Raw genomic sequence first — 24,245 nt, 5'->3', positions numbered from 1 at the left:
ACCCATCCGCTGTTTCCCGTGGTATGAGCCAGTAGCCATAAGGAAACAATTGAAGTTCGCCAAAAGGTTAACGCCTGGCCAATTTAAGGGATTAACTATTACATAAATAACAAGTGGCTTATTAAACTTGAAGATAAAAAGCAGGTAACGCTGTGATAAAGAAAACTTTATATTTATTTCTGGTACAGAGACAGGAGAAAATTTCTGCTGTCAGATTTCTAAATATGTTCCTTTAGAATGGGATGTTAAACATAAGGCCTGGGAGCAAGAATCGGCCTTGCACAGACTCAATCCTGCCCAATGGACATCTTCAAAAACAGGGGAGGAGAGCATAAATTTTGAGCTTTTAAATGTAGGCCTATTTTAATAAGTTTTACAGCTTTTCCTGCAGATAAAGAAATCCCCCATAGTCAATCATACTACACCAGACAGATAAACAATGAAATAATAAAAAAACAGTTCATTTTTTTCTCTGTGAGTTATAGAAATTTATTTTGTGTGTGTGTGTTCATTTTGTTTTTACAGTTTTCCATTTTGCAATTAATTTTAACAAAAACGAAATAAACTTTAACGACACTCTGACACTTTGTGACAACCATCCCGATAGTGGGATAAGTTGTCACATGGTGTAGGGTTGTTAGTCCCTATAGTTATCACGATAACTTATACCTTAAAAACTTTGTTTTCAAAAAAAATAAAAGTGGACATTTTCTGGGATCTCCATTTGGCTAGGCTTCATCTAGCAAACCTGTGTCTCTGTGTCATGACTCTTTATACCCTTGGACGTCCAGCAGTACAATCTTTTCAAGACCAGTTTCGGAAGACAACACACTGAAGTCTTATTCCTTGGGCTGGTTGTTGAGGTATGGCTCAACGCAAACCATTCTACCAACAAGGAAACAAAAAACAGAACAAAACAAAACAAAAACCTTTACATGCTTAGCTGCAAAAACATTTCTCATCTGAGGCTTGGTTGTCACATGTGTGAAAACCAAGCCCAGGACAAGTGAGACAACCAGCTGACCTCTTGCTACTGGAAAACTGATTCAAATCAAAGATATTCCCTTCAGCTTTTTATTAAGTGTCTGTTTATGTGAGCTTTCAAAAACAACAGGAAAAATTACTTACTCCTTAAAGTTTTGTGTGTTTTCCACAAACTGAACACTCCATATTGGACAGATTGTCAGGTCACACGTGTGACATCAACAGAATTCCACAGTGCCCTCTAATGTGACAGCAACAACCAACGTGACAATCAATCCCAGGTCTACCCTACATCACAGTCTGGGCAATGGAGCTACCAGAACTTTTTCTGTTATTACTTATAGCCCACAGAGTCATGCGGATACATTTCTTTCATTTACTACAACAGCGTTTCATTATCGTGTAGAAAAAGTGGATAAATACTGTTGAAAGTCTTTTTTCTTATATTGAAACATCTCAGGGATTCAATATTTTATTTCTTTTCAATGACAGAAAGGGCACTTTCACTGGTCTGGCTGTACATGTAGGTGGCCCAGGATGTAAAATGAGTTTTACCTCCCTAATTTAAAACATTTGCAAAGTTAAACTGCAACTGATTATTCACAGTGCATTTAATCTTGATGAACTCCTAATAATTTAAGTGTTTGGTGCAGATTGTAAGGTGGTGAACTCATTGCTCTGTCAGCTTATGTGCAGTAAAATGAAGCTGAGTGTGTGTGTGAGTGTGCTGTTTTTATTAACCTTGTCCCTGTGTCCTGAGGAAGCCCTGGTTCTGGAGCCTTTAGGAAGCTGGACAATGGCGGGATGTAAAAGGCGCCCGGCTTTCTCGCTCTCTCTGTGCTGCACAGTCTCACCTCTTCTGGTTCTGGAGCTCAGCGATTTTACAAGATGTTCTTTCTTTGCACCTTTAATCTTATTTTTGCCTCGCACACTTTGGTTCTTAGTTTCATCTGGGAGCTTTGTAAAAACCTAGCATGAATCTCACTGACATATTTATTTGGAAACCATTTCACTGTCCATTCAGTTCAAACCATTACCTCATTCTACCTGTCTTAAGTTTTGCTTATGGTAAGTCAAATGAAGCTTATTAATAGTATCACACAGCACGTTTACAGCTATCTGTGCTGGACTAACTTGGGTTAGTACTGACTGTGACGTCTGTTAATAGGATGTACTGACGTGAAGCATCCTTATCTTCATGTCTGTGTAAATGTGACAAACTGGATGGTGTGTAGGACAGACTTGTGCCGGCTGCTGATCATGCTCCTGTGTCAATCCAGTATTGTACTTTTGTTCTCCAAACTGATGGGGCAGAAAAACAGGAAACTGACTTTCCTGTGCACTGAAGGCAGCGGGGCAGGAGGCTGCTGGGTCAACACAGTCCTGTCGGTATATGTAAAGGCGCCAGTGCCCTCCATAACTGACAGTAAGGCCAAACATCCACTGGTGACATCACTCTGGTCTTTCGAATGGAAACTGTTTCTTTAAGTATGCCAAGCAGTGGAAAACAACCACAGTCAGCACAAATAACACATGACAGACACGTCATTTAGTTGCACTACTAATGTGTTGCTAAACTGTTTGTGTGTGTGTGTGTGTGTGGTTGTGTTGTTTTTGGCCATATCGTTCATTTGTTTATCAGTTGGAGGTAATGTGTCTTTTGTTTGTCATTCGCACCGTGGCCATGTGTCCGCTATCAGTAGCACTGATCAGCAGTGTGCTGCATTCTTCACTAAATCTCACAATCCTTGGCCTTTGTCCACTCACATGGCAAGGGGAAAGTGCACATACCCACTCCGTGTTATACCATTCATCCTGCAACGCTGTGCTTGCTTGTTTCTACTCATTCCTGGCTATTTGTAATTTGCTGATATTTAATGCTTTCACCCCCCCTCCTCTCCAACACTCTCAGACTATTGGAAGCAGAGCAAAATAAATGGTCTGTGTCCTCCAGCCTTGCATAGCCAGTTGCACGATCACATGAGCACCACAGGGACGATGTTGTGTGTTCAGGGTGACTTAGTGGTGGTGTACTTGGGGCGACACAATCAGTTCCAGAGTTTATATTTAACTAAGCACGCAAAAGAAACAGAAAAAAAAACATGGTAGACCAAAGCACTGCCGGCTCGGGGTTTATTATCACTGCACACACAGATATGCATAACACAGATACATAACCCAGAAAGTGAATGACAAGAGGTCACTGCTGTGCCTTTTTGTTTTGTTTTATTTTTGTAGTGTCATGCAGCACGCCAGGGTAAATATGTCACACTTCCAGGCATCACTCTGGACATTTCGCACATTCAGTGGACTTGTTGAGCAGGCCTGTGAAAAAACAGGAGCTTTGGAATGAAGATGAGTGATTTGTCAGGTATGTGCTGAACAATGCAAAGAGAGGAAACAAAACAAAACAAAACAGGTGATTACTCAGTCATCTAAACGTCTGACATCATTAGTGGTGCATCAAGACAAGCTGGTGAGACTGGTGTTGTAGAATGGGAAGAGAGAAAGTATTTATTATTGTGCATCTGGTACTCTAAATACGAAGAATGTAATCGTGCAACAGGTTTGAATAGTTTTGAGACGATAGATTGAGGATATATTTATAACCTGACCTCTTTTCGGTTTAGTCCTCTGTGGGATCCTGTTTCCAGATTCTGACAGAAAGAGGAAGTTTTTTATGTATGAGGGTGAGTGAGGGGAAGAAAGAGGGAGAGAGAGAGAGAGAAAAGGAGGCCCTACGACTGCCCCAAAGTAAATGTAGGAGGAGTTACAGGGAAAAAAAAAACTTCCTCGGTCAGTGGCACGCTGTTGGATAGCCTTTGAAGCGACAGGCACGCACACAAACCCACGCATACACCCACATTCTCACTCACTTCCACACTTTTTCGCTGTTTCCTTTGCTTTCACCCGCGGAGATTGACAGCACACTGAGCCGCTGTCATGACACGCAGCTCACCGGTTACCGCTCACGGTACATTCATTAGATACGTTCTGCCACGCACACCAGGAATGAACTGAAAAGACAGAGCTGGCACCAACAGAGAGGTAAGAATGTGCTTTTAGCTGATCTTTAAGTTTCGTGTTGTCATAAACTTTATTCCGTTGGGCAGTCGCTGCTGTACTTTGGACCATGAGGCTGTTGTCAGTCTCTAGTGAAAACGGTAAACAGTTTTCTGAACGTTTGAATGAGAAGTGACTGCCAAGAAGTGATTTCAGTTCCTCGGTTTCACTAATCGTTTGACAGTAAATAGTTACAGATTCTCCCAAAAGGTCAGAAAAGTCAAGTAAGCGGCAATCCAAAGGCTTCTTAGAATCAGCAGACATTATCCACCAGCATGTTGATACATTTTGCAGTGATTCTCCAAAGTGTATGTTTAAGGGATCCAAATGTCTCTGTGTAACTGTGGGAATCTCCCTGCAGGGAGCTCTCTCCATCCCAGACACACAGGCATGTGAGTGAGTTAACAGGGGGTTATAGTCTAAACTTAGAGCTCATAACCCCTGTCTCACATTTCTCTCTGCTAACTCCTCTCCCACATGTTTGCCGTCTACAAGCCTACACTGTACACCCAGAGACACCTCACCTCAAACAACTCCTGCCTAGTCATGCAGTTGGACACAGCCACCACACAGCTGATCACACCATATGTCTCTCATTATGCTAGATGTTATTGTCATGGCCCACAGAGTGTCACAGTAGTGTACCAGGCTTTGGCTGTGGCTTCAGACTGTGTGGAGACTGGGAGGTTGTTTTAGGTATGTGGTCATTAGTTACAACAACTCCTGTCATTACAAGCAATGCATGATGTGTCTGAGGCTTAACAAGTCAGCAATCGTGCATTGTTTATAAGAGACTTTAGTGAAGTGGTGTGACAGCCTCACTCAGAAGAGAAAGGGTTTTGAACACTGAAGCTGAGAGGAAACAATATTTTTATCTAAAGGTGTTTGGTAAAGAGGATATATGTGACTTGTATAATCAAATTGCCTTGTTTTAATGATAGTATCTATGGGTGTTATGGAGACAGCTGCTGTTAGGTTTTGATGCTAACAAAGCCCTGTGCATGTGACTGCGCATATGAGCTTGGAGACCAGTCTGCGTTTATTAGATTGGACATTTGTTGAACAATGGCAAACAAGCAGGGCTGTACAGAGAGCGTCAGGATATTTCCTGACATGGCTCTGGCGTGTTTACAGCTTTCTGCCTCACCAGGCACACATGCACAGATTCAGTCATGAAGAAGAGGAGACCGGTTACAGACAAGAATATCAGGCCTCTGCATCGCCTAATTTTGCGGAAGCAATTGTTTTCCAACATCAGTGATTGCATCTGATGGCAGCTGACACGAGGCGTGTAAGGCATCAGCTGTTTCTATCACCTCATTACATCAATTGGCTTCTCCATCATGGTTAACAGCGTAATCTGCAATTTGCTGTGTCTGCACACCAGCCGGCAGTCATCAGATACGTTTTCAAAGTTGAACTTGGATACTGTTCGGGTACAAAAACAAAATGCATCATTCACTTAAATATGGGGATGTTAGACATTATTGACAAAGTGATGGAAAGCTGGCATTTGACATTTGAAAGGTAGAAAATTCTGAAAGATGCTTAATATTTTGGCAGCGGTAAATCGACCTTGTCTCGTACCAGCAGCCATAAATCTGACTATCAAAGCCATGGATTGTTATAGTTTTAACAGTTTTAATAACAGTGAGTTTTTAATGGATGTACACTTGTAATCTACTCAGGTTTACTCTCTATATAAGCTTATTTTTACAGCATGTGAGGTTTATGCCATCAATTTGATACTTTTTGGTAGTTTTATCCACTTTTCATTTACAGTATTAGAACAGATAAGTATAGATATGTGCACATACATTTTGTGGGAAACGCGCTTTGCTATAAAACCCACTTTGGTATTCTAGTTTCAGTAATTTTTAAATTAATGTAAAGTCACTTTCAAGACTTCTCTACCTCCTGTCTGATAATACACAGTGATCAACCACAGCTGACCAGATTGACTGGTCAGCTGTGTGTGAGTTTTCTGTGTGGAGTCTGCATCTTCTCCATGTCCCTGTGTGATTCACTCTGGTAGAGCCTGACCGATTTATTGGCGGGCAAATATTATCAGCTGGTATTGGCTATCTAACAATACCAGCATTTGTAACAGCTTATAAATAATATTTTATAATAATCAACAATTTTAAGATCGTTCACATTGCATAGTTTTTCCACCAGGAGGCACTCTGCAAGTTTCCTTTTGGGAACACACATTTGGAACACCACAAAAAACCAGTAACAGCTGATCTGAGTAGAGTCATGCAGAACGTAAATGAGTAACTACAGGTAACAAATGCTAGGGAAATGTATGCTTCAGTGTCTGAAAGAGCAAAAAAACAAAAAACCCCAAAACTGATATATCAGGATTCGATTTTATCATTATCGATCTTAAATATGTTATATCAGTCGGGCTCGACTCTGAGCACACCGGCCTCCTATCACAGTCTAGAGACATGCATATTTAGGTGAACTGGTGATTCTAAATTGGTTGTGAATGGGACTGTCAATAGTTGTCTGTTCCTTTGTATTAGCCCTGTGATGGGCTGCCAACATAGGCCCCAGCTGTGTGTGCCCCTGTGACCCTGAATTGGATAAGTGGTTAAGAAAATGGATGAGAGAGAGATTAAATATAGGAAAATGATTAGTTACCATTTAGCTTTTATGTTTAGCAGTTATAATTGACATAAACACTGTCAATTATAACTACTTCTGTCTATACTCTGTATGTTGAAGAGAAAATCATAATATGGATAATTGTTTTTTTTATATGTTTAAAGAATGGAGAGAATTTCACACTCTCAATGGAGCCATTGCTGTATTATTTACCGCGTCCCTCTCTGATGCTAATGGGTCACCTAAGGTCAATGATTCTAATTTTCCCCTCCCTTTGATGCGCTTAATTAACAGGGTGTCTCATAAGTGAGAACAATGGCATCTATCACGATCTTCTCACCACGCCATCTCTATTTTCAGCATCAGTCCTTTTTTTTTCTCAGTGACCTCACACTGTAGAAAGAGGCTTTTCTGCGGTGCTCTTGTCATATCAGTTTGCTATCTGATGGTGGAAAGCTGAGTTGGGTTAAACTCGACGACGAGACGAACTGATCCTCAACCTGTGCCACCAGGAAACTCCTACCCCCACTTAGCGCTGACTTTGCAGCCTGTCCCTCTATGGAATCGCCTTACTGTGTATCAGCAATACGTTATCCCAGCAACAAACGCACACACACACACACTGTCTATGTGACACACATTCTGTGCATATTTTCACTGACACACACAACACATAAGAATGCTACCACTGAGGCCTGGCCTCCCACCCCCCTACACACTCATACCAATCGCAGAGAGTGCTTTGTGCATTCACTGACTGGCTGGGCAGCTACTGAAGAGAGAGAGAGAGTAAGACTGGTGGGAGGGGGAAGATGGAGACAGCAAGACACAGAAATATTAGAAAGAGAAGCAGACAGATAGGGAAGAAGAAGAAGTTAAGACTGGGGGGGGGGGGGCATTAGAGACAGATCCTAACTGGTGGGAAGACAGAGTGAGCAGGGCAGGAAGGAGAGTACAGAAATAGGAAGGGAGCCGGGAATTGTCCAGTAGAGAGGAAGAGAGGGAGTTGTTGTTGTTAAAGAGGCTGAGGGAAACTGATGGGATGGCATTGATCTCTGGGAGCTGCCGACTCCTGGGCCAGATGGCGTCTTGTTGCTGCAGACCTCTCCTCAGCTCCTCCTGTTGCGGACCGCTCATCAAACTATGCCTCTCCTCATTCACAGGTCGGTCCCACTCCGTTCTCTGTGCTCTGCTGCCATGAGCAACTGCTACATTCATATAGGCAGGAGCAATAATCAGTATACAACATGGGTAATACACTTAGCCAAGAAGGTAAAAAAAAATACAAATAAAAGGGGGGAGGCATGGTGTGTTTCTGCACTGTGACTGCATGACTTTGCTTGTGTTGACTCAAGCAGTCCCAGTGGTGCTAACTGTCCTCCGTGTTGTAGAATGGAAAGAATAGGCTTTTGTCCTCTTAGGCATAATGTCATGTTGCAGCCTGTGTTACTAAATTGTGTGCTCCCATTGTTTTGTGAATGCTTTGCATCAAGATAATGATGTTCTGTTGTGGTTCGGCACTGACAACGCATGTAAAAAGTGGAATTCTAATCCGAATTATTACAGTTTTTTTCCCTTTTTTAAATTTAAATTACGTCTGATGTTGTGACCACAGTGACATAAATGTGTGCTCTGAGGAGTCAGGGGCAGAGCAGCTGAGTGTGTGTGTGTGTATGAGTAAGCCTGGAGGTCTTCATGATGTCAGCACAGTTGTGTGTCCATGCTCAGCCTGTGTGTGTTTAACGTCCGTGTATACCCTTAACAACTCCTCAAACTAACGAAAAAGCTCAAGTATGCCTCCGTCTCCCTAAGTGATGTCAGCACTCTCCCCACCCAGAAACATATTTGTTTAAAAAACCAGAAGATCCTTCTCTAGCATCTGTAAGGTAAAGCTACACCCAGGAGGATCTTGACTTAAAGACTAGAAATATATTAAAGGACTAAAAGCAAATATTAAACTCAACTCATATCTTTTTGTTTTGTTGAGTTTGCAAACCCTCCTTTATGAACCTTGATATGAATGAAATAACTTCCTGGATTCTTTGCTGGTTACTTTTTAACACTTCCTGCCAGGAAATGGTCTACCTTATAAGCTAAGTATTCAAAAAGGTGATAAATGAGGACCGTAATGAGATTTGGGGTACTGATAAGCAACATTTGTTTTATTTATTTATTTTTTTTAAAGATAGGTTAGCTATTTGCTAAGTGGCTGCTGGCTGTAGCTTTGTATTAACCAGTGGATGCAGGAGTGCTGGATCAAAGAAAGTACATTATGCATGTATCCCCAAATTTTAGACTATTACTGGTGTGATATTTAACACTCTATTGCTTAGGATCATAGACAAAATTTAATTTTTTTTTCCATTTTCCGTATTGTCATTGCTTTTCTTTTTTCAGACATCTCTCCTGCCGAACTGGATGCTCTATGGAGGGAACCGCCATATACTCTCGGTGGAGCTAATGAACACTTCCCAGGAAATGACATCATGACTCAAGGTGTGTTAGCTATGTTGCACCAAACAGCCGAATGTTTGGGATCAGTTTGAAATCATAATATTATTAAGTGCCCGATTAGTTTAGAGTACAAATAAGTCATTAGGGTTCATGTGATAAAGAGCGGTGCTGCTTGCGCCGTGTTCAAGCAGAGGAAGTGTTTGGGATATCCTCCCTGCACAATGGAACAAACCAGGGACAGCCCGTATCAACTTTCCTGAGAAAAAAAAAGTGTGTGCATTCAGCTTTCTGCAGGTTTAAAAATGATTAAGATCCTGTTTACTTAAATGGCTGGCACAGAAAAAGTGCTAGAGTAATTGGTGATATGTCTAAAGCTGTAATCTACTAAAGTATGTAGCAAATGAGTTTAAACTGAGCATAAAATGAAAAACTTGACTTCTTACAGCATCCAGTTTTGGAAGATAGGATGTGTGGTGTTAGTTCATGGACTACTGTGGATGTATCAGGAAGAAAGTCTAGAAACTACTTTTAAATTCATGAGTTCAGCCTGTTCAAATACAGACTGCAGCGTGTTGTTTTTGTAAATAGCAAAGAGCGATAGCTATCTTGTGTCATCTGGTAACATTCCCAGTTTAATCTCCATGCCAGTCTGGAACATGCATTACAGTAGCAATCTACTCTTAAAGCCCTTGTGTTGTCTGTTTTGATAAAATAGTTTCCACATACAACATCCATGTCTCGATTACACCTCAAATGTGAAATGCTGTTTAGAAAACACTGGCTTAACCAAAAGTACGCTGAGTTTCCTCTCCTCATTTTCTCCTTGTTTAAAATTTAAGATCTAAACTAGATTCAGGAACTGTTTCATGACTTTGTTTCCTCTTTCAGGTGCGGGTGAAGAAGAGGATGTTGCAATAGTAGAATCAGGTGAAGGTACGGTGGAGCCTGACAGTTACTGGAAGAAGAGGAAGGAGGCCTTCCTTAGAGGAAGTACCGTGTCACTGGGAGACAAATTCTCTTCAGGTACACTTTGTGGTGCTTTTACTGGAATTATTTGCCTGTATTGTGTTGCCATTACTGGAAAACCTGCTTTCGTATAAGCTTTGCTAAACTAATTTCATACACAGGACTGTTTCCCATGCACATTATATTTATGCATACTGATGAACAACATTCCCCGTCTGCTAATGTTTTACTCACTCAGCATTTTAACTTCATCCATCATTTTCCCTCAGGTTCTTCCTCTCAAATGGATTTAAATGGCCACACTGAGTGTCCAGTAAAAGGCCTAATAGCTTTGTTATTCCTCTAAGGAATCACATTGTGCTCACAAAGCATCTTCCTGAAATATAAGCTCTCAGAGAAAATATTTTACAAAATCTTGCTTTTTTTTCTTGATGAAAATGATGTGTTTTTATTCTGGTTTCGGTTTTATGTTTTACTTTTTTGGAGATACTCTGAATAGTGGAACAAAAGGATTTAAAATACCCTCCATATTTATTCCTGGTTAGCTGTAGCTCAGGTAGAGTGGGTGATGTACTAACTGGAAGGTTGGTAGTTTGATTCCTGGCTGCTCCAATCTGTGCTGTAAAGTATTTTGGGGCAAGATACTGAACCTTAAGTGTTCCAGTGCATTCATCAGAATGTGAATGTGCGTGAATCGGTGAAGGAAACATGTTATATAAAGCGCTTTGAGTACAATTTAAGTGGAATAGAAAAGGCTAATTCTTTATATTCCTCATTATTTCACTGCGATAACAAATTTAAACTCAGTGTTGATAACCCCAGCGCGCATTTTGTCCTCTTGCTAGAAATCGTGCTTTTGTTCACCGGACGACGGCGTTCCAGTGCAGATTCTGACCGGACCCTCCAGGAGGCGCTACGCACACGACTCCGAGTGGTGGAGAGCAACAGCCAGGACGTCATACAGCTCTTCAAAGTGAGTCCCGATGATGAAGACAACACATAAGCTTTCCTACACTTCTAAACTTTCTGATATAAAAATGAAAAAGTAGTATGTTTTTACCATATAATGAGTTCATATTATGTGGTATTATATACTGTACATGTAATGTGCACTTTATAGAGATGGCTTAATGATTTTTTACTGTAACGTGAGACTTTGTTTCTGCAGGACTTGTCTGCACGTCTGGTCTCTGTCCACGCTGAGAAGGATAGCTTTGTACTCACATTCAAAACTGTAGAGGAAATCTGGAAGTTTTCAACATACCTTGCACTAGGTAGGACTAATAAGCAACCTTCTGGATGACATTTCAGTGTCTGTATTCTCTCTTTTTTGCCTTTGTTGTGCCGTCATCACAGTAATAATACTGGTTGGCATGAGTATAAGCAGTAGTATTTCATGTGGTGCCGCATGTGCTCTTGCCCAGGCTATGTGGCTCGTTGCTTGGAAAACTTCCTCTGCGATCCGTCATTCTGGCTGGACCCAGAGCTGCTCAGTGACTTGCAGATCAGTGTGACGGTGGATGAGGAACATCTGGCCACACTGTACCTCGGACTTTTACTCCAGGAAGGTCAGTAGTGTCGTAAGCGCAATGATTCATGACACTGAAATGTAAGGGTTTGTTTTATCTGTCCTGGCATTGCAAAAGGATAACAGGGGGAGGGAAAAGGTTAAGCATTTGTAAATAGAAATGAGATCCTGTCAGTAAATCAGTGATCCAAAGTCTCTACTTTAGACTCTAAAGCTTCTGCCTCTATTTCAAAATGTTAATCTATTGATTTATAATGAGATTTAAAAAATAAAAAAGAAAGACCTTAAAGATATTTTAATGAGTCATTGTCAGAGGAATCTTGAACTTAAGTAGTTAATTATAGTATGTTAACTGAGTTCACTGTGATTTGATCCCATTATTTTTAATCCATTTCTTTGTGACCCCAATTAAGACTTAATGAACAGATTGCCTCACATGACTTAAGTAAAATTGTAGAACAGACCCACCTCATATGTAGTGGAAGCACTTTTGTGCTGTGCGGAAACTAATTTAGAAACTATGATACACTTTTAATCAAGTCAACATTATAATCGCACTTTTATAGAGTTACTGTTAAACCAAAATCCCAAATTTGATCTGCTCTTTGAATGCATTAGACCTGAAGTACAACTTATTGCGCTGCTCTCCTCCATGAATGTGTATCGATTCCCTCCTGCCGGGGCAGCAGACATCCCTTCTTTCTCTTGAACATATCCTTCAGGCAAAAAGCATCATGGGAATGTATAATAGGACTGCAGTGCTGGCAAATAGTGGTGAAAACTACATTAACTTAATGGGCCAGGTTATAGAACATCCATCATTTCCCAGTGACTGAATGAGGGCGCGGCGACTCTGGCAATTTTGCTGATTTTGAATTTAAGTGCAGTAACTTTTACCAGCATCATAAGCAATGACTAAGGACAGGTTTTGTGTTTCTTTGTGTTTGGGGCGGGGGGATAGAGAAGCTGATTCTCTCTACTAAAGATCACTCTCCTTCCAGGATCCTGTTTTGCTAAGGCGCTGTTCGCCAGAGCCGACATTGACGAGGATGAGGAGAAGCTGTCATTCCAAAAGAATGACCTCTTGGTGGTGAGGGACACGGGGCAGGACGACATGTGGGAGGGCACCTTGCTCACCACAGGAAACCACGGCATGGTGCCAGTCACCGCCATGCAGCCCCTGCCCTACCCGTTCTATCAGTAAGTTGCTATCTGTTCCTCAAATTGACCACTTCACCTATGTGGAGTACAATATTTGTTAAATTATACTTCCTGTTTGGTCAGGTGGTTCCTGAAGAAGTACCCAGTCTATGCTGGATGCTCACAAACAGAAAGGGAACCATTTGAGCATCCTATCGGTAAAGCTTCGCTATCACATACAGCATACTGTAACCACAGTGCCTGTTGAAACGTAACTGCATAACTAACTGATATACCCTCAAATTCCTAATCAGTGTGCTTAAAACTGTTGTTTCTTTTGCCCTTCACCTCATTAAATGCCTCAGTGACTGGCTCCTGTGCGGCAGTAGCTGACTACAGCCCAGTGGGACCAGATGAGCTCCCGCTCAGCCAAGGTGACGTTGTGGAGATCCAGGGTCTGCTGCTCCGAAGCCTGGGTGTTTTCATAGGACGACACACTTCAACTGGACGCAGCGGATTTGTTCAAATAGCTCACGTCAAGCCTCTCAATACCACACCCTTGTAAGAAAGTTGTATTTTGTTTTTGTTTTTTTAAATCCAGGCAGTGGCTTAAACTAGCTGGTCTCATTGTAACATGTGACGTTCCACCTTAAAATCACTTTATCGCGATGCCATCTACATTCCTTATGTCTTGTTTACAGTCTTCTGCTAATCTTTTATGAAATCCTATTTCGAGGATCCGCAGTCTGGACAGGGCGGATCAGGTGATGAGGCCTGGATAATCATAATGCTGCCTTTGTTTCCGTTACACAGAGATGGACAATTGGTCTTTCTGACTGAGGAGGAGAAAGCCAGCCTGGCTCAGGTTAACCCTTGCAGTTCTGAGCTGAGCGACAGCGGCCTGCTGGAAAGGCTTTTCTCGACTGACATCAGCTCTGTTTACAGGCTAGGTAAAGGAATGACTGGGCTCGCTGAGAAATGTTGCACTTTTAATTAGCTAGGGGAAAAGGGAGGGATCATGTCTAGGAGGCATAACTGAAATACAAGTCATGTTTGTTTCCTAAATAGCGGCGGTATTTGTAATTTATTCTGGGAAAGATAGTTTCCATCTGCGCTTCCAGCTGGAAAATCAATGCTGAATTGATTTACCTTGTGTGTTTCCAGATAGGCTGGATGAAACCGACTTCATGTACATTAGGAGTCGGCCAAAACATGGTAATGACTTTTTAAGAAGAAACCAGACATTTACGATGCTGATGCCTTTGAGCAGCTTGAGAAAGGGTTTATGATGATACCTGTCATCTTTACAGATCTTAAAGGCCTTACAAGCGCTCGTCAAAGCATCATGTCTGAGAGAAGTGGGGTCACATCCACCCACCAGTCGTCCCCTCGCCAATCGCTCTCTCGCTCCTCTCCTCATCTGTCCCTCTGTCACTCTCTCAATCCTCTGCCACGAGAGGGAGAGCGCCTATCCTTCACCCTGGATGACACATTCAGAGAACTGGACGAGTTCCAGGAAGATCCTCCTCTCTTCTTGGAAGAGAACAGCTGGGATGGGGAGGAGTCAGAGAGCAGTGACCCTACACTGACTCTACTCAACCAGGAACACTTCCAGGTCAGCAGAGTCTGTTTTTATTCATTCATTTATTACATTACCCAAGTCTTTCTTTCTTGTCCATGTTGAGCTTCCTGTGTCTGACTTTCATTAGGACATTTGCCCTCCTGTTAACTCGGTTAATGCCTAAAAAACTCTAAAATCCTTTGTTTGTTGTTTTTTACCCCCAGGATGCTTTCTTGCCCCTGTATGACCTGCAGTATTCCTTCCTGTGGGTGACCTTCAGCGGCAAGACTGAGGACGAGCTGTCAGGTCACCTTGAGAGTGTCAGAGAGTGTGCCAAGAGAATGGGAATGCACTGGGCGCATCGGCGGGCATGCTTTCTCCTGGGGAGACTATGTGCCAGGAAGCTAAAGTTCTCACAGGCATGTTTTTTTTTTCTTTTATTTGTATTTACCATAAGTGTGTTTTGTAGGCTGTATGATTACATACGTAGTGTTTTCTAAACAGAGATTTCAAGGCAAGTTAGCCTGTAACAAAACACCACACTATACAGCACATTATCATTTACATAATATTGTAATAATAATTTTAGAAATGATGCTTTTTGCAGTGTGGAGAGAGAGATAAAGTCAAGTGCACAAATTATTTGCCGTACCTTTTAAATGAAAATAGGTTTGAAACACAGAATTTTGCTGCAGTTTTATTTGGTGATCTACATCAGTCTACACTCTTTCCTCAGGCACGCGTATACTACGAGGAAGCTCTGAGCGTCAGCGTCGACAGCTTCTCTGACGTTCCGCTCCTCGTTGCTCTCTTCACAAACCTCACTGCTATTTACCTGAAGCAACGCATGACTGACAAGCTGCCCCAGACTCTGGAGAAGGCCAGCGCCCTGCTCCTCTGCCTCCCCTGTCATTCCTTCACATCGACCGATGAAGTCGAACTGCTCAAGGTGCTCCTGAGGAGATCGGTGGTGATGGTGGACAAGCACCTGGAGGCTCGTATCTGCTACCTCATGTCCACCCTCTTCCTGCTACTCAAGAAGAGCGATGATGCTCTTCCTTTTGTCGAGCGGCTCCAGTTTCTTTCGCTGACTCTGTCTGCCGCCGACGGGCAACCGATAGCTCCTTTGGATCTCAACTGGCTCCTCAGCTGGCTCTATCACTGCAAATACATGCCTTACTTAGCACTGGCCTCGCTGAGCCTGGATTCGAGACAGGACCACTGTCTTCACAATGTCTTTCAGAGGATTGAGTTATTTATCAGGAACTCTGTTCGTTTGAACCCCTGCTGGAAGGAAGGAACCTCACTGCTCCCTGCTCAGATCGTAGTTTACCTGCAGCAGACTCTGGCAATAGCCGAGCGCGGGGATGACATGAAGATCCAAAGGGACCTGTGTTTGGGCTTGGCCTCAGTTTACCAGCAGTACGGCGCTCTTGATAAAGCACTGCACTGTGCTCAACGAGCCGTGGAGAAAGGAGGCCACATCAATGAGGAGGAGGGATTTGAGGCGTCTGTGTTGCTTGGCTGGTTGCTGGTGTTGACAGGCCAGGCTGAGAAGGCCCAGAGTGTTCTACAACCACTGCTCACATCACTACAGGTACAGCGACCAGTGATGAACTGGTGAAGAATGACGCACACGCAGTGAATAACATCTAAAAAAACATGAATGTCATGGGTAATACGTGCCTTCGCATCTTTCTGCAGGGAACAGACAGTCCCACTCAGCGAGGTGTGATCCATAACCTGCTGGCTTTATGTCTGAGGCGTCAGGGTCGCATCCCAGAGGCAGGCTGGCACCTCCACTCTGCCTTGGTAATCTCCAGAGAAAATGGAAACCAAAGGAATCAGGCCCTGGCACTGGCCAACCTGGGGTGTCTGGCACTGGATGCGGGGGCCTCTTTGATTGCAGAACGCTTCCTGGTCAGGTCAGATCTTTGACATTTTTTGAAAAATCTGCCACAGATAAGTTTTGACAGATCAAACAAATCTAGCGTCTATAGGATTATTTATTTTTGATATAATCTTATTTTCTCTTTATTTTAGATCCCTGTGCCTTTTTTGGGATCTCTGGGAAAGCCCGACAGATGAGGAGCATGTTCAAACCTACCTGTGGCTGGGGCGTAGCTACAAAGACAGGGGGCGGAGTCAGGACATCAGGGCATGCTATGAAATTGGGTTACTAATTGCACTACATGCCAAAAACTTGCACAGTAAGTACAAGTTCATCCATGAAACTTGATGTAATGTAGCTCCACTGAAAATGGCTAGTGAGGCATCACCTTCAAGCATGCATTTAGGTTCATGTATTTGTGCACACTAACTACTGCATGTAAATAGTGGACTTTGTATTAAAATTAACGCAGGTAGTCTGTCCTTTAAACCTACATGTATTACGTAACTATAAATAGAATATAGAAAAGGAATCAAAATATGACCAGTATGATCAGCTGATTATGTTGATCTGAATTTTTCACAGGTCAGATGGTGGTGGCCAAGGTGCTGAGTCGACTGTATGCTGACATGCTGCTTTATGGTCAGAGCATTGTCTACTATGAGCACTGTGTGTCAGTATCCAGAGAACTGAAGGATAAGAGACTGGAGGGGGAGTATCTGGAAAAGCTCAGTAGCCTCTACCTCACACTCAACGATGAGAGGTGAAGATTTGCATCTCATTTCTATGATTCTGTCTCTATCTGTAACCTAACACCTGTGTCTTAGATTTTATGTTTTTTCTAATCGTGCATTCTGTGCAGGTCATCTCGTAAATCTCTCGACTACACCAAGCAGAGCTTGAGAATTTCTATCGATCTGGGAAAGAAAGAGGAAGAGTCTGAGACCTGGCTACAGGTCGGACGCATTTATTATCTCGTTCATGAGGATGAATTGGCTGACATGTATTTACAGGTGAGGAGTGTTGGTGTGTGTACAGTGGTGGGTAGAGGGAACTTTTTCCATTCAGTGCCTTTTGTTGTTTCAGGTATTCCTGGAATGTCGATATTCCACATTCCTAAGCAGCAAACAGTTCCCTTACTAAACAGTTAATTTTTTTTACTTATGAAGTATAAAATAAGATCAAATGATAAAATTTGATTGTGTCTTTTCTTATTTTTTTTTTTGGTGTTTTTCAGGCAGCAGTAAAGACAGCCTTAAGGATGAATGACCCTCACTTTGCCATGAGCATCTATGAGGAGGCAGGAGATGTTTACTTTAAAGGTCACAGGAACCGGATGGCTTCACTGCCTTTCTACAGGGTAAAAGGATGTACTGATACTTCTAGCGTACTGGTTTTTTTGTTCAATAACAAACTGTAGAAAGTTTGGATTCTCAGTAAAATTATTTATATTTGCTTTCAGGATGGGAGTCTGCCGTTTGCGAGGAGCATCGATGACATCCAGTCAGAGTTTCGATTGTTAAGTAAACTCACAGACCTGCTGATGAATGAAAAGGAGCACCAGGAGGCTCTGCAGTACGCAACACTGGCTGTCCAGATCGCCAGCAAAACAGGTACAAAGTTGAGCAGTGCCTGAGCCTCATGTCTGTAATATTCCTCTCAATCCAGGTACAGTGTGGTATTTGTACTTGGCAAGATACTTTAAAAAAAAAAAAACATTGACTTTTTTTTGCTTTAGGAGTGAGTGTGAATGAGAGGAGCGCTTACCATCGGCTAGCTACAATTTACTACAGTCTGGAGCAGTATGAGATGGCAGAAAACTACTACCTGAAGTCGCTGTCACTGAGTCCGCCTGTCCTACAGCAACCCAAGGAGGCTCGCTACTACACCAAGGTCTACTGCAGGCTGGGAAACTTCACTCTACACAAACTGAAGGTACAAGGGACACAGTTACAGTGTTGCATTGGGAAAGATAGAGAGAGCACATTCCTAAAATGATCCTATGTGGGGAAGCGACTGCACCGCCCCTTATTTTCTCTTATTTTTCATCTCGCTGAAGTCAGCGTTCTCAGAAAGAAATGGAAAAATGCCCCCAGAAAGAAAAAAATAATAAGAGTGCGTTCTGACTCAGGCATATTTAATATTACTCTGTTAAGAGAAACACACATGCTCACACTGTCATTTGTTTTACACTTTAACCAATAATTTAGTGGCAGTATTAAAAATCTTCTTCCTTTCTGTATTAAAAATAACTTTAGAGAAATTGCACTGATATATATTTACTTCTTCTGTTGGCGATGATCGATTTCACTGTCAAAAGCTGATGGCAAATGTAAGCTTCATCCTTCTATGTGTCAAAATGACCTGCTCATGTTTTAATCATTGGCTGAGGAACAGTTAAATCGCTTTCAGGTTCATCTCGTGGCGATCTACCCTTCAAATGTGGAAATTATGTGTTTGATTTTGACGAGACCAGTTCTGACCTCTGTTCTGCGCGCTCTCTCTACAGGATGCTTTTGATGCAGTGGGCTACTTCCAGCTGGCTCTGGCAGCAGCACTTGAGGACCAAGCTAACCCTGAGGCTCTGTATGTGGTGTACATGAAGCTGGCCGAGATCCATGGCAACCACATGCCCGATGCTCAGCTGTGCCAAGTTTACAGAGACAGAGCCCAGAGTCTGAAGAGAGTTTTGGCTGGATTGGAAGGCGCTGCTGTTGGACAGGAAAACAAAGATGATGCAGATAGTGAGGCTGTCCAAAATATGGAAAGGAACTTGGATGCTGACGTGGGATATACAGAAAATTTGGTTAAGTCAAGCTCCTCTTTTTATTCTATACCTGAAGGTGCCACGAATGAAGATGACTTGGCTCCAAGAACTCGTAGGATGCACGTGAAATCAGACGACAGATGCACGGACGCTAATCGTAGATTAGCTGCTAATGGGAAAACCCACCATAACTATCTTCCTGACTCAGTAGATGTGTCTGGCTCTGAGACAGATACCATCGCCAGTCAGTCGTACAGTGAGAGCATTTTGACAGAGTCCTTCGATACAGCCAAGGAGGACATGTCAGACTCCAGCAGCTCAACTGACACTCTACAAACTCAACTAAAGCCACCTGAACATAACATTCCCACTCAAAAACCTGTTAATTGCACAAGTGACATCACAGGACACGCACAGACCAAAGACGCTGATTCTGATACTCAGGATGACAAAAACACCCTCACAAATGAGACTCCAGCTCAAACAGAGCCTGGTACTGACCAGAAAGAGATTGTTGTTATAAACAATGATGAAGCTCTAAGAGAGGACAAAGAGGGAAATGGTTGTGAGACAGGTGACGCACACAGCGAACACGCTGACGGAGGCACATAGTCTTTCTCCCTTTACGGATCCTGCCGGCTTTTGCTTCATCAGGTCACATGTGTCTTGGCAGGGAAAAAGCCACAGGGCACAAACCCAATACTGTAAATCTATGAGACAATTCGCTGATTTAGAGCATGTGCATTCTGTCTTATGCAATTACAGGACACTGTGCTTGTAATATATGTTTTGTACATTTTTGTATCTCTGGAAGATATGACACAAACATAAAAAAAGTGTTATTTTCTTTCCTGAGTGTTGATTTTTAAGTGGTCGCCCAATCAAATAAGGGAGGAATATGCAGAGTATGTGCGCGGTTCGATAAGGAAGAACAGATATAAAACACGAAAACAGTCTATTTTATGTCTTTATAATAATCACTGCTCATTTATACCGCCAGCTGTTACTGCTATAATGGTTGGTAGTATTAATGATTCTTTGTGGTAGCATTTCATGGGCAGTGCCACCCATTCCAGTATATACATACATATATATTTAGGTTTCCTAGAAACCATTCCAAAACAAAGATAAGTGTGATATGCTGTAAATGTAGAGGAAGTTTTAAAAATAAGCAGAAGTATGTCTGAGCTATTTGAATACAAGGTTAGATAAATTCATTTGCATACAGGTGACACGTGCGTTATTCAGCAGCTTACTTTCCTTAATGGAAGGCACAAAACCAACCTGATGTCAGAAAGAAATCACAATGTTCCAGGTGATTTCATGCCTGAAACCAGGCAAAAAGAGGACAGAGAAGTAAATGGTGTGAGAAGATGTACTTGAAAGTGATCCAGAATGCTCTACAGCTTCCCTGCAGTGTGTTCCAGTATGTTTTGTCCCTCTGGCTTTGTTTCTTATTTGTGTTTTGGTTGATAGAAAGACCACCATAAACTGATGCAGATTAGGCACAATTTGGTGCACAAAAATATGAAGGAAATTGTGAAAATATGAAGGTTCTGATGCTCCCTGTGTTGAAATTGACCTTATTCCTGTTGTGTTTATTGTTATAATGGAAATGCAAAAGAAGGAATGAAAGAGAAAATGGCGCATTTGTTTACCATAATGTTGTCTTCATTGGGTTTATGTAAGTCAGTAAGTTTCCATTTTTGACAACCATGAAGTGCTCTTAGATGGCAACGAGCATGTTCACAGCAGCTCACTTGAGCAGTTAAAAGTCTTGAGCAGGCCAGTTTGATTCAGATTTAGCAATGATGGCAGGAGGAATAGATCCAAGTGACCTCAGTGTTTCAGGAGGGATCTTGGCCACAAATGCTTTTCGACAGAGTAGTGTGTCTTTGAAAACTGTGATCTTAAAAAATGTTTTAATTTAAACCTGTAGGAGTAGTAGATGGTTAAAGGACTGGTTCTAATATAGCGTTTTTCTGTTGGAGCACTCAAAGCACTTTATGCAACATGTCTATCTAACAATGACATTCCTATGAATGCATCTAGAGCAACTTGAGGTTCAGTATCTTGCCCAAGGACACTTTGGCATGTAGACTGGAGCAGCCAGGGATCGAACCACCAACCTTCCAATTAGCGGGTGAGCTGCTCTGCCTCCTGAGCCGGAGGCACGAACTGTATATCGCATTAATGCAACAAAAAAGAGAAAATCTTCCTCGGGTGACTAAAAAGGCAAAGAATGGAATCAGACTGTAAGCAAGAACATCCATAAGCAGAAGAGGCAAATGGATACTGTAGTCAGGTTGCACTGCTTAAAACCATCATAACAAAGATGAATGCACATTTGAGAGTTCAGCTGTGCAAAAGCCATTGATACTGGTCAACAGTGCCTTGTCGTCTCACAACAAGAAGGCTCCTATTTCACCTTTCTGCATGGAGTTTGTATGTTCTCCCTGTGCCTGTGTGTCTTTCTGGATGGATAAAAGGAATGGATGCATAAAACCCATCCATATTTCACTGACATTCTTAGTCCAGAGACATGGATGTTAGGCTAACCGGTGATTCTGATTCTGAATTAGCATTAATGTGATCTGAATGAAGGCCGTGAAGTGTACAGTACAATTTCCCTTAAATGTGATTTGTAATCAAAGTGCTCTGACTGGTCGGTAAGATCAGAACAGAGTTCATTAAATTGCAAAGGTCCATATATTTGTTATAATATAAATGATATAAACATATGTTTTGTATTAATTAGCTGAAACTTTAGTCAGCAAATTAAAAAATAAAGCACCTGATCAAAATCAAGTATTTATTTATATAATGCACAAGTTTCCATTTGGTGAAGTATAAATTTAAAAAAACAAATTCAAAGTTAATATTAAAAGTCACTAATAAAGTTGTCTTTACATCAATCCTATGAGCTATCTGACTTACAGTGAAGGTAGAAAAGAGAGCGAGATAGAAATAAACCTTCCACCAAATGCCTGGAAACCACAAATCCAGGCTGAGCATAATGAAAAGTGTCTTTTCAGTCCTTTTACAAGCTTATTGGAATCCACTGCTTGGAAAATACTATATTTACTAATTACATCAAGCCTAGTCAAATAAATGTTTCACAAGGGACATCACAGGAAACAGAAGTCTAAAATACACCCACAAAAGAGACTTCATTTCAAGTAGTTTGGTACTTCCCAGAGTGTCTTAATATAAACAGTGATGAAGATCTAAGTGAACAATGTTGGTGCCACACAGAGTGAACATGCACACTACACACAGTCTCTTAGCGCCACTCATATTTCTTTCATTTTCCCACGTGTGTCTTTGCAAGCAAATTGACTGTAATGTTAGGAGCACATGGCGCTTATTGTGCAACCCTGATGTCATTACCGTAAATCTGTCATATTAAGTCAATTCAAACCATGTGCATTTCTAAATACTGCATTTATCACTAAATGTCAAAACTGAGAACATTTTATCTTATTTCATTTGATTATTTTTAATATGCTTATTCTTAATTTGACGGCAGCAAAACAGAGGCAGAGGCATGTTTCCCACTCTGTTGCATCACCACTTGTTCAGTTTTGAAAACCAAGTGTTTTCCATTTTGTCTTTGATACAATTTTCTTTTTAGAGGATGACAGGCCACTTTAGTACATCTGCTGTTTTTGTGGTTTGGCATTGACTTTCTGATATAAGGAAAGCGTGCTCTTAAAAAGAGGCCATCAATGGCAGCATGCTATGTTGTTCAGAAACCTGAATATGTCCTTCAGCAATATAAAGGCTTTGAGAGATGTGCAAGTTATCCATGCTATGAGCACGAACACACTTCCACTCGTGAAACTCATGCCTAAGATCAATAAGGACGAGTTGTGTTCATTCATCTGCCATCTGTGTTTGAGCTACTACTGCAAAACTCAGTTCGGTTGTTATCATTTTCATTTTCTTGCCCACCTCTGTTGCACATCCTTTAAATCTCACTGCTTTTCTGTCATTCTGCCTGTTACACTCTCATTTGTCCAATCCATCTCCTCCTGACCACCACCAGCATCTAGACTCAAGGAGAACCTTCTTACTTCCTAACATTGTTTCACTCCACTCTGATATGGAGCTTCACTGGAGTCTACTTACCAGATAGTTTACTACTCAAAATCTGTATTTCAGCAAATCTTCCTTCAAATGAGCTGATGACCGGCTGGATGGTGCTGATCCACAGTGTGATCCATTGATAAGATCAAAAGAGTTTTCATCCTCCAAGCTCTAGAGATCTATGACACTAGATTTCAGCCATTCACAATTGGTTAGCTGTGATTACTGGTAGTATACAAAGATTTTTTGATATTCTCCGAATCCTTTAACCACATTGTGCTCCTGAGATGATGAAATCCAGAAATCCGTTGCAGTTTTGAACAATATTCTTCATTTGTTAAACTTTTCACTGCCGGTCTTTCACACAAGCCTGAACTTTTAGCCAACTTGAGTTCTAAAATACTGTTAAGACTTTACTGAGTTATCACATTAGCCATGAGATGTGAGAAGAAGTGTTTCCACTTTTTATTTATTTATTTTTAATATTAGACAACTTTTCATTCCAAATGTGAAAAAAATGAAAAGAAAGCGTGGTCGTATTTTCAAAGACAAATCAGATTGATCATTTTCAGATTTTGCTCTCATTTTTTCCTCTCTCTATATATTTATCATATGACAATGAGTACTGAGCAAAAACTAAGCACTAAGATTTTATGTAATAGAGTTCTGTTGTACCTTAAGGTCAAATAGAGGGAAGCACAAAATAATGCTGGAATTATACGGTATTATTAGAGGAACAGGTAGACTTCAGACTATGGTTGACCTCCTCTCCACTGACCACGGTACTCTCTGGGCTAAAACACATTATTTGGAGAACTGTAAAAAAATATTTTCCCAATAATGAATTCTTCTTTACATATAGTACATATAGTAAACTTCCTGTAAGGCAGGAGTCTAAGCAAGCAGATATTTCTGTTTAGAAAAGTACAAATCACTGAAAGAAAGTTAACTTTTTAAAAGTTCTTTTTTAAATATACACCATAACCTATAAAAGCTTTTCCTTTTTTTTCTTTCTTTCTTTTTTTTTTTTTAAGGATGGGTTTTTGTAAATTTGGCACTTCTTAAACAGCTCCACAAGAGGGCACTCTCATACTGATTTAGTATTTGGCTGTGCAGTAAAAACCGTCAGCACGGTGTTCCCGTCTTTAGCCAGAGGTGGGCAGTGAAAGACAAAGCTTAGCTTCATGAT

At 41.5% G+C, this 24,245-nt stretch overlaps 1 protein-coding gene across 2 annotated transcripts; it reads left to right on the top strand.

Moving 5' to 3' along the window:
* Positions 1-3,764: 3,764 nt before the first annotated feature.
* On the top strand, positions 3,765-21,510 carry sh3tc2 (SH3 domain and tetratricopeptide repeats 2). Of its 2 annotated transcripts, none has more exons than XM_005467991.4 (22): positions 3,765-4,032; positions 9,058-9,156; positions 10,003-10,137; positions 10,926-11,053; positions 11,249-11,354; positions 11,505-11,648; positions 12,610-12,808; positions 12,893-12,966; positions 13,114-13,309; positions 13,562-13,698; positions 13,913-13,963; positions 14,059-14,363; positions 14,534-14,728; positions 15,046-15,906; positions 16,014-16,234; positions 16,353-16,519; positions 16,786-16,963; positions 17,063-17,213; positions 17,438-17,560; positions 17,663-17,813; positions 17,939-18,135; positions 18,710-21,510. In XM_005467991.4, exons 2-22 carry the CDS (start codon positions 9,147-9,149, stop codon positions 19,577-19,579), a joined length of 4,599 nt encoding a protein of 1,532 aa, XP_005468048.1. In that variant the 5' UTR covers positions 3,765-4,032; positions 9,058-9,146; the 3' UTR covers positions 19,580-21,510. The 2 variants fall into 2 exon arrangements, with proteins under 2 accessions (XP_005468048.1, XP_005468046.1); XM_005467989.4 differs by lacking the exon at positions 3,765-4,032 and adding an exon at positions 6,708-7,823.
* Positions 21,511-24,245: the final 2,735 nt, after the last annotated feature.

This window comes from Oreochromis niloticus, linkage group LG2 (assembly GCF_001858045.2).
Source record: "Oreochromis niloticus isolate F11D_XX linkage group LG2, O_niloticus_UMD_NMBU, whole genome shotgun sequence".
In the NCBI taxonomy this organism is placed as follows: domain Eukaryota; kingdom Metazoa; phylum Chordata; class Actinopteri; order Cichliformes; family Cichlidae; genus Oreochromis; species Oreochromis niloticus.
The sequence above is the reverse complement of the archived record's forward strand: the minus strand, read 5'-3'. Positions and strand labels throughout refer to the sequence as shown.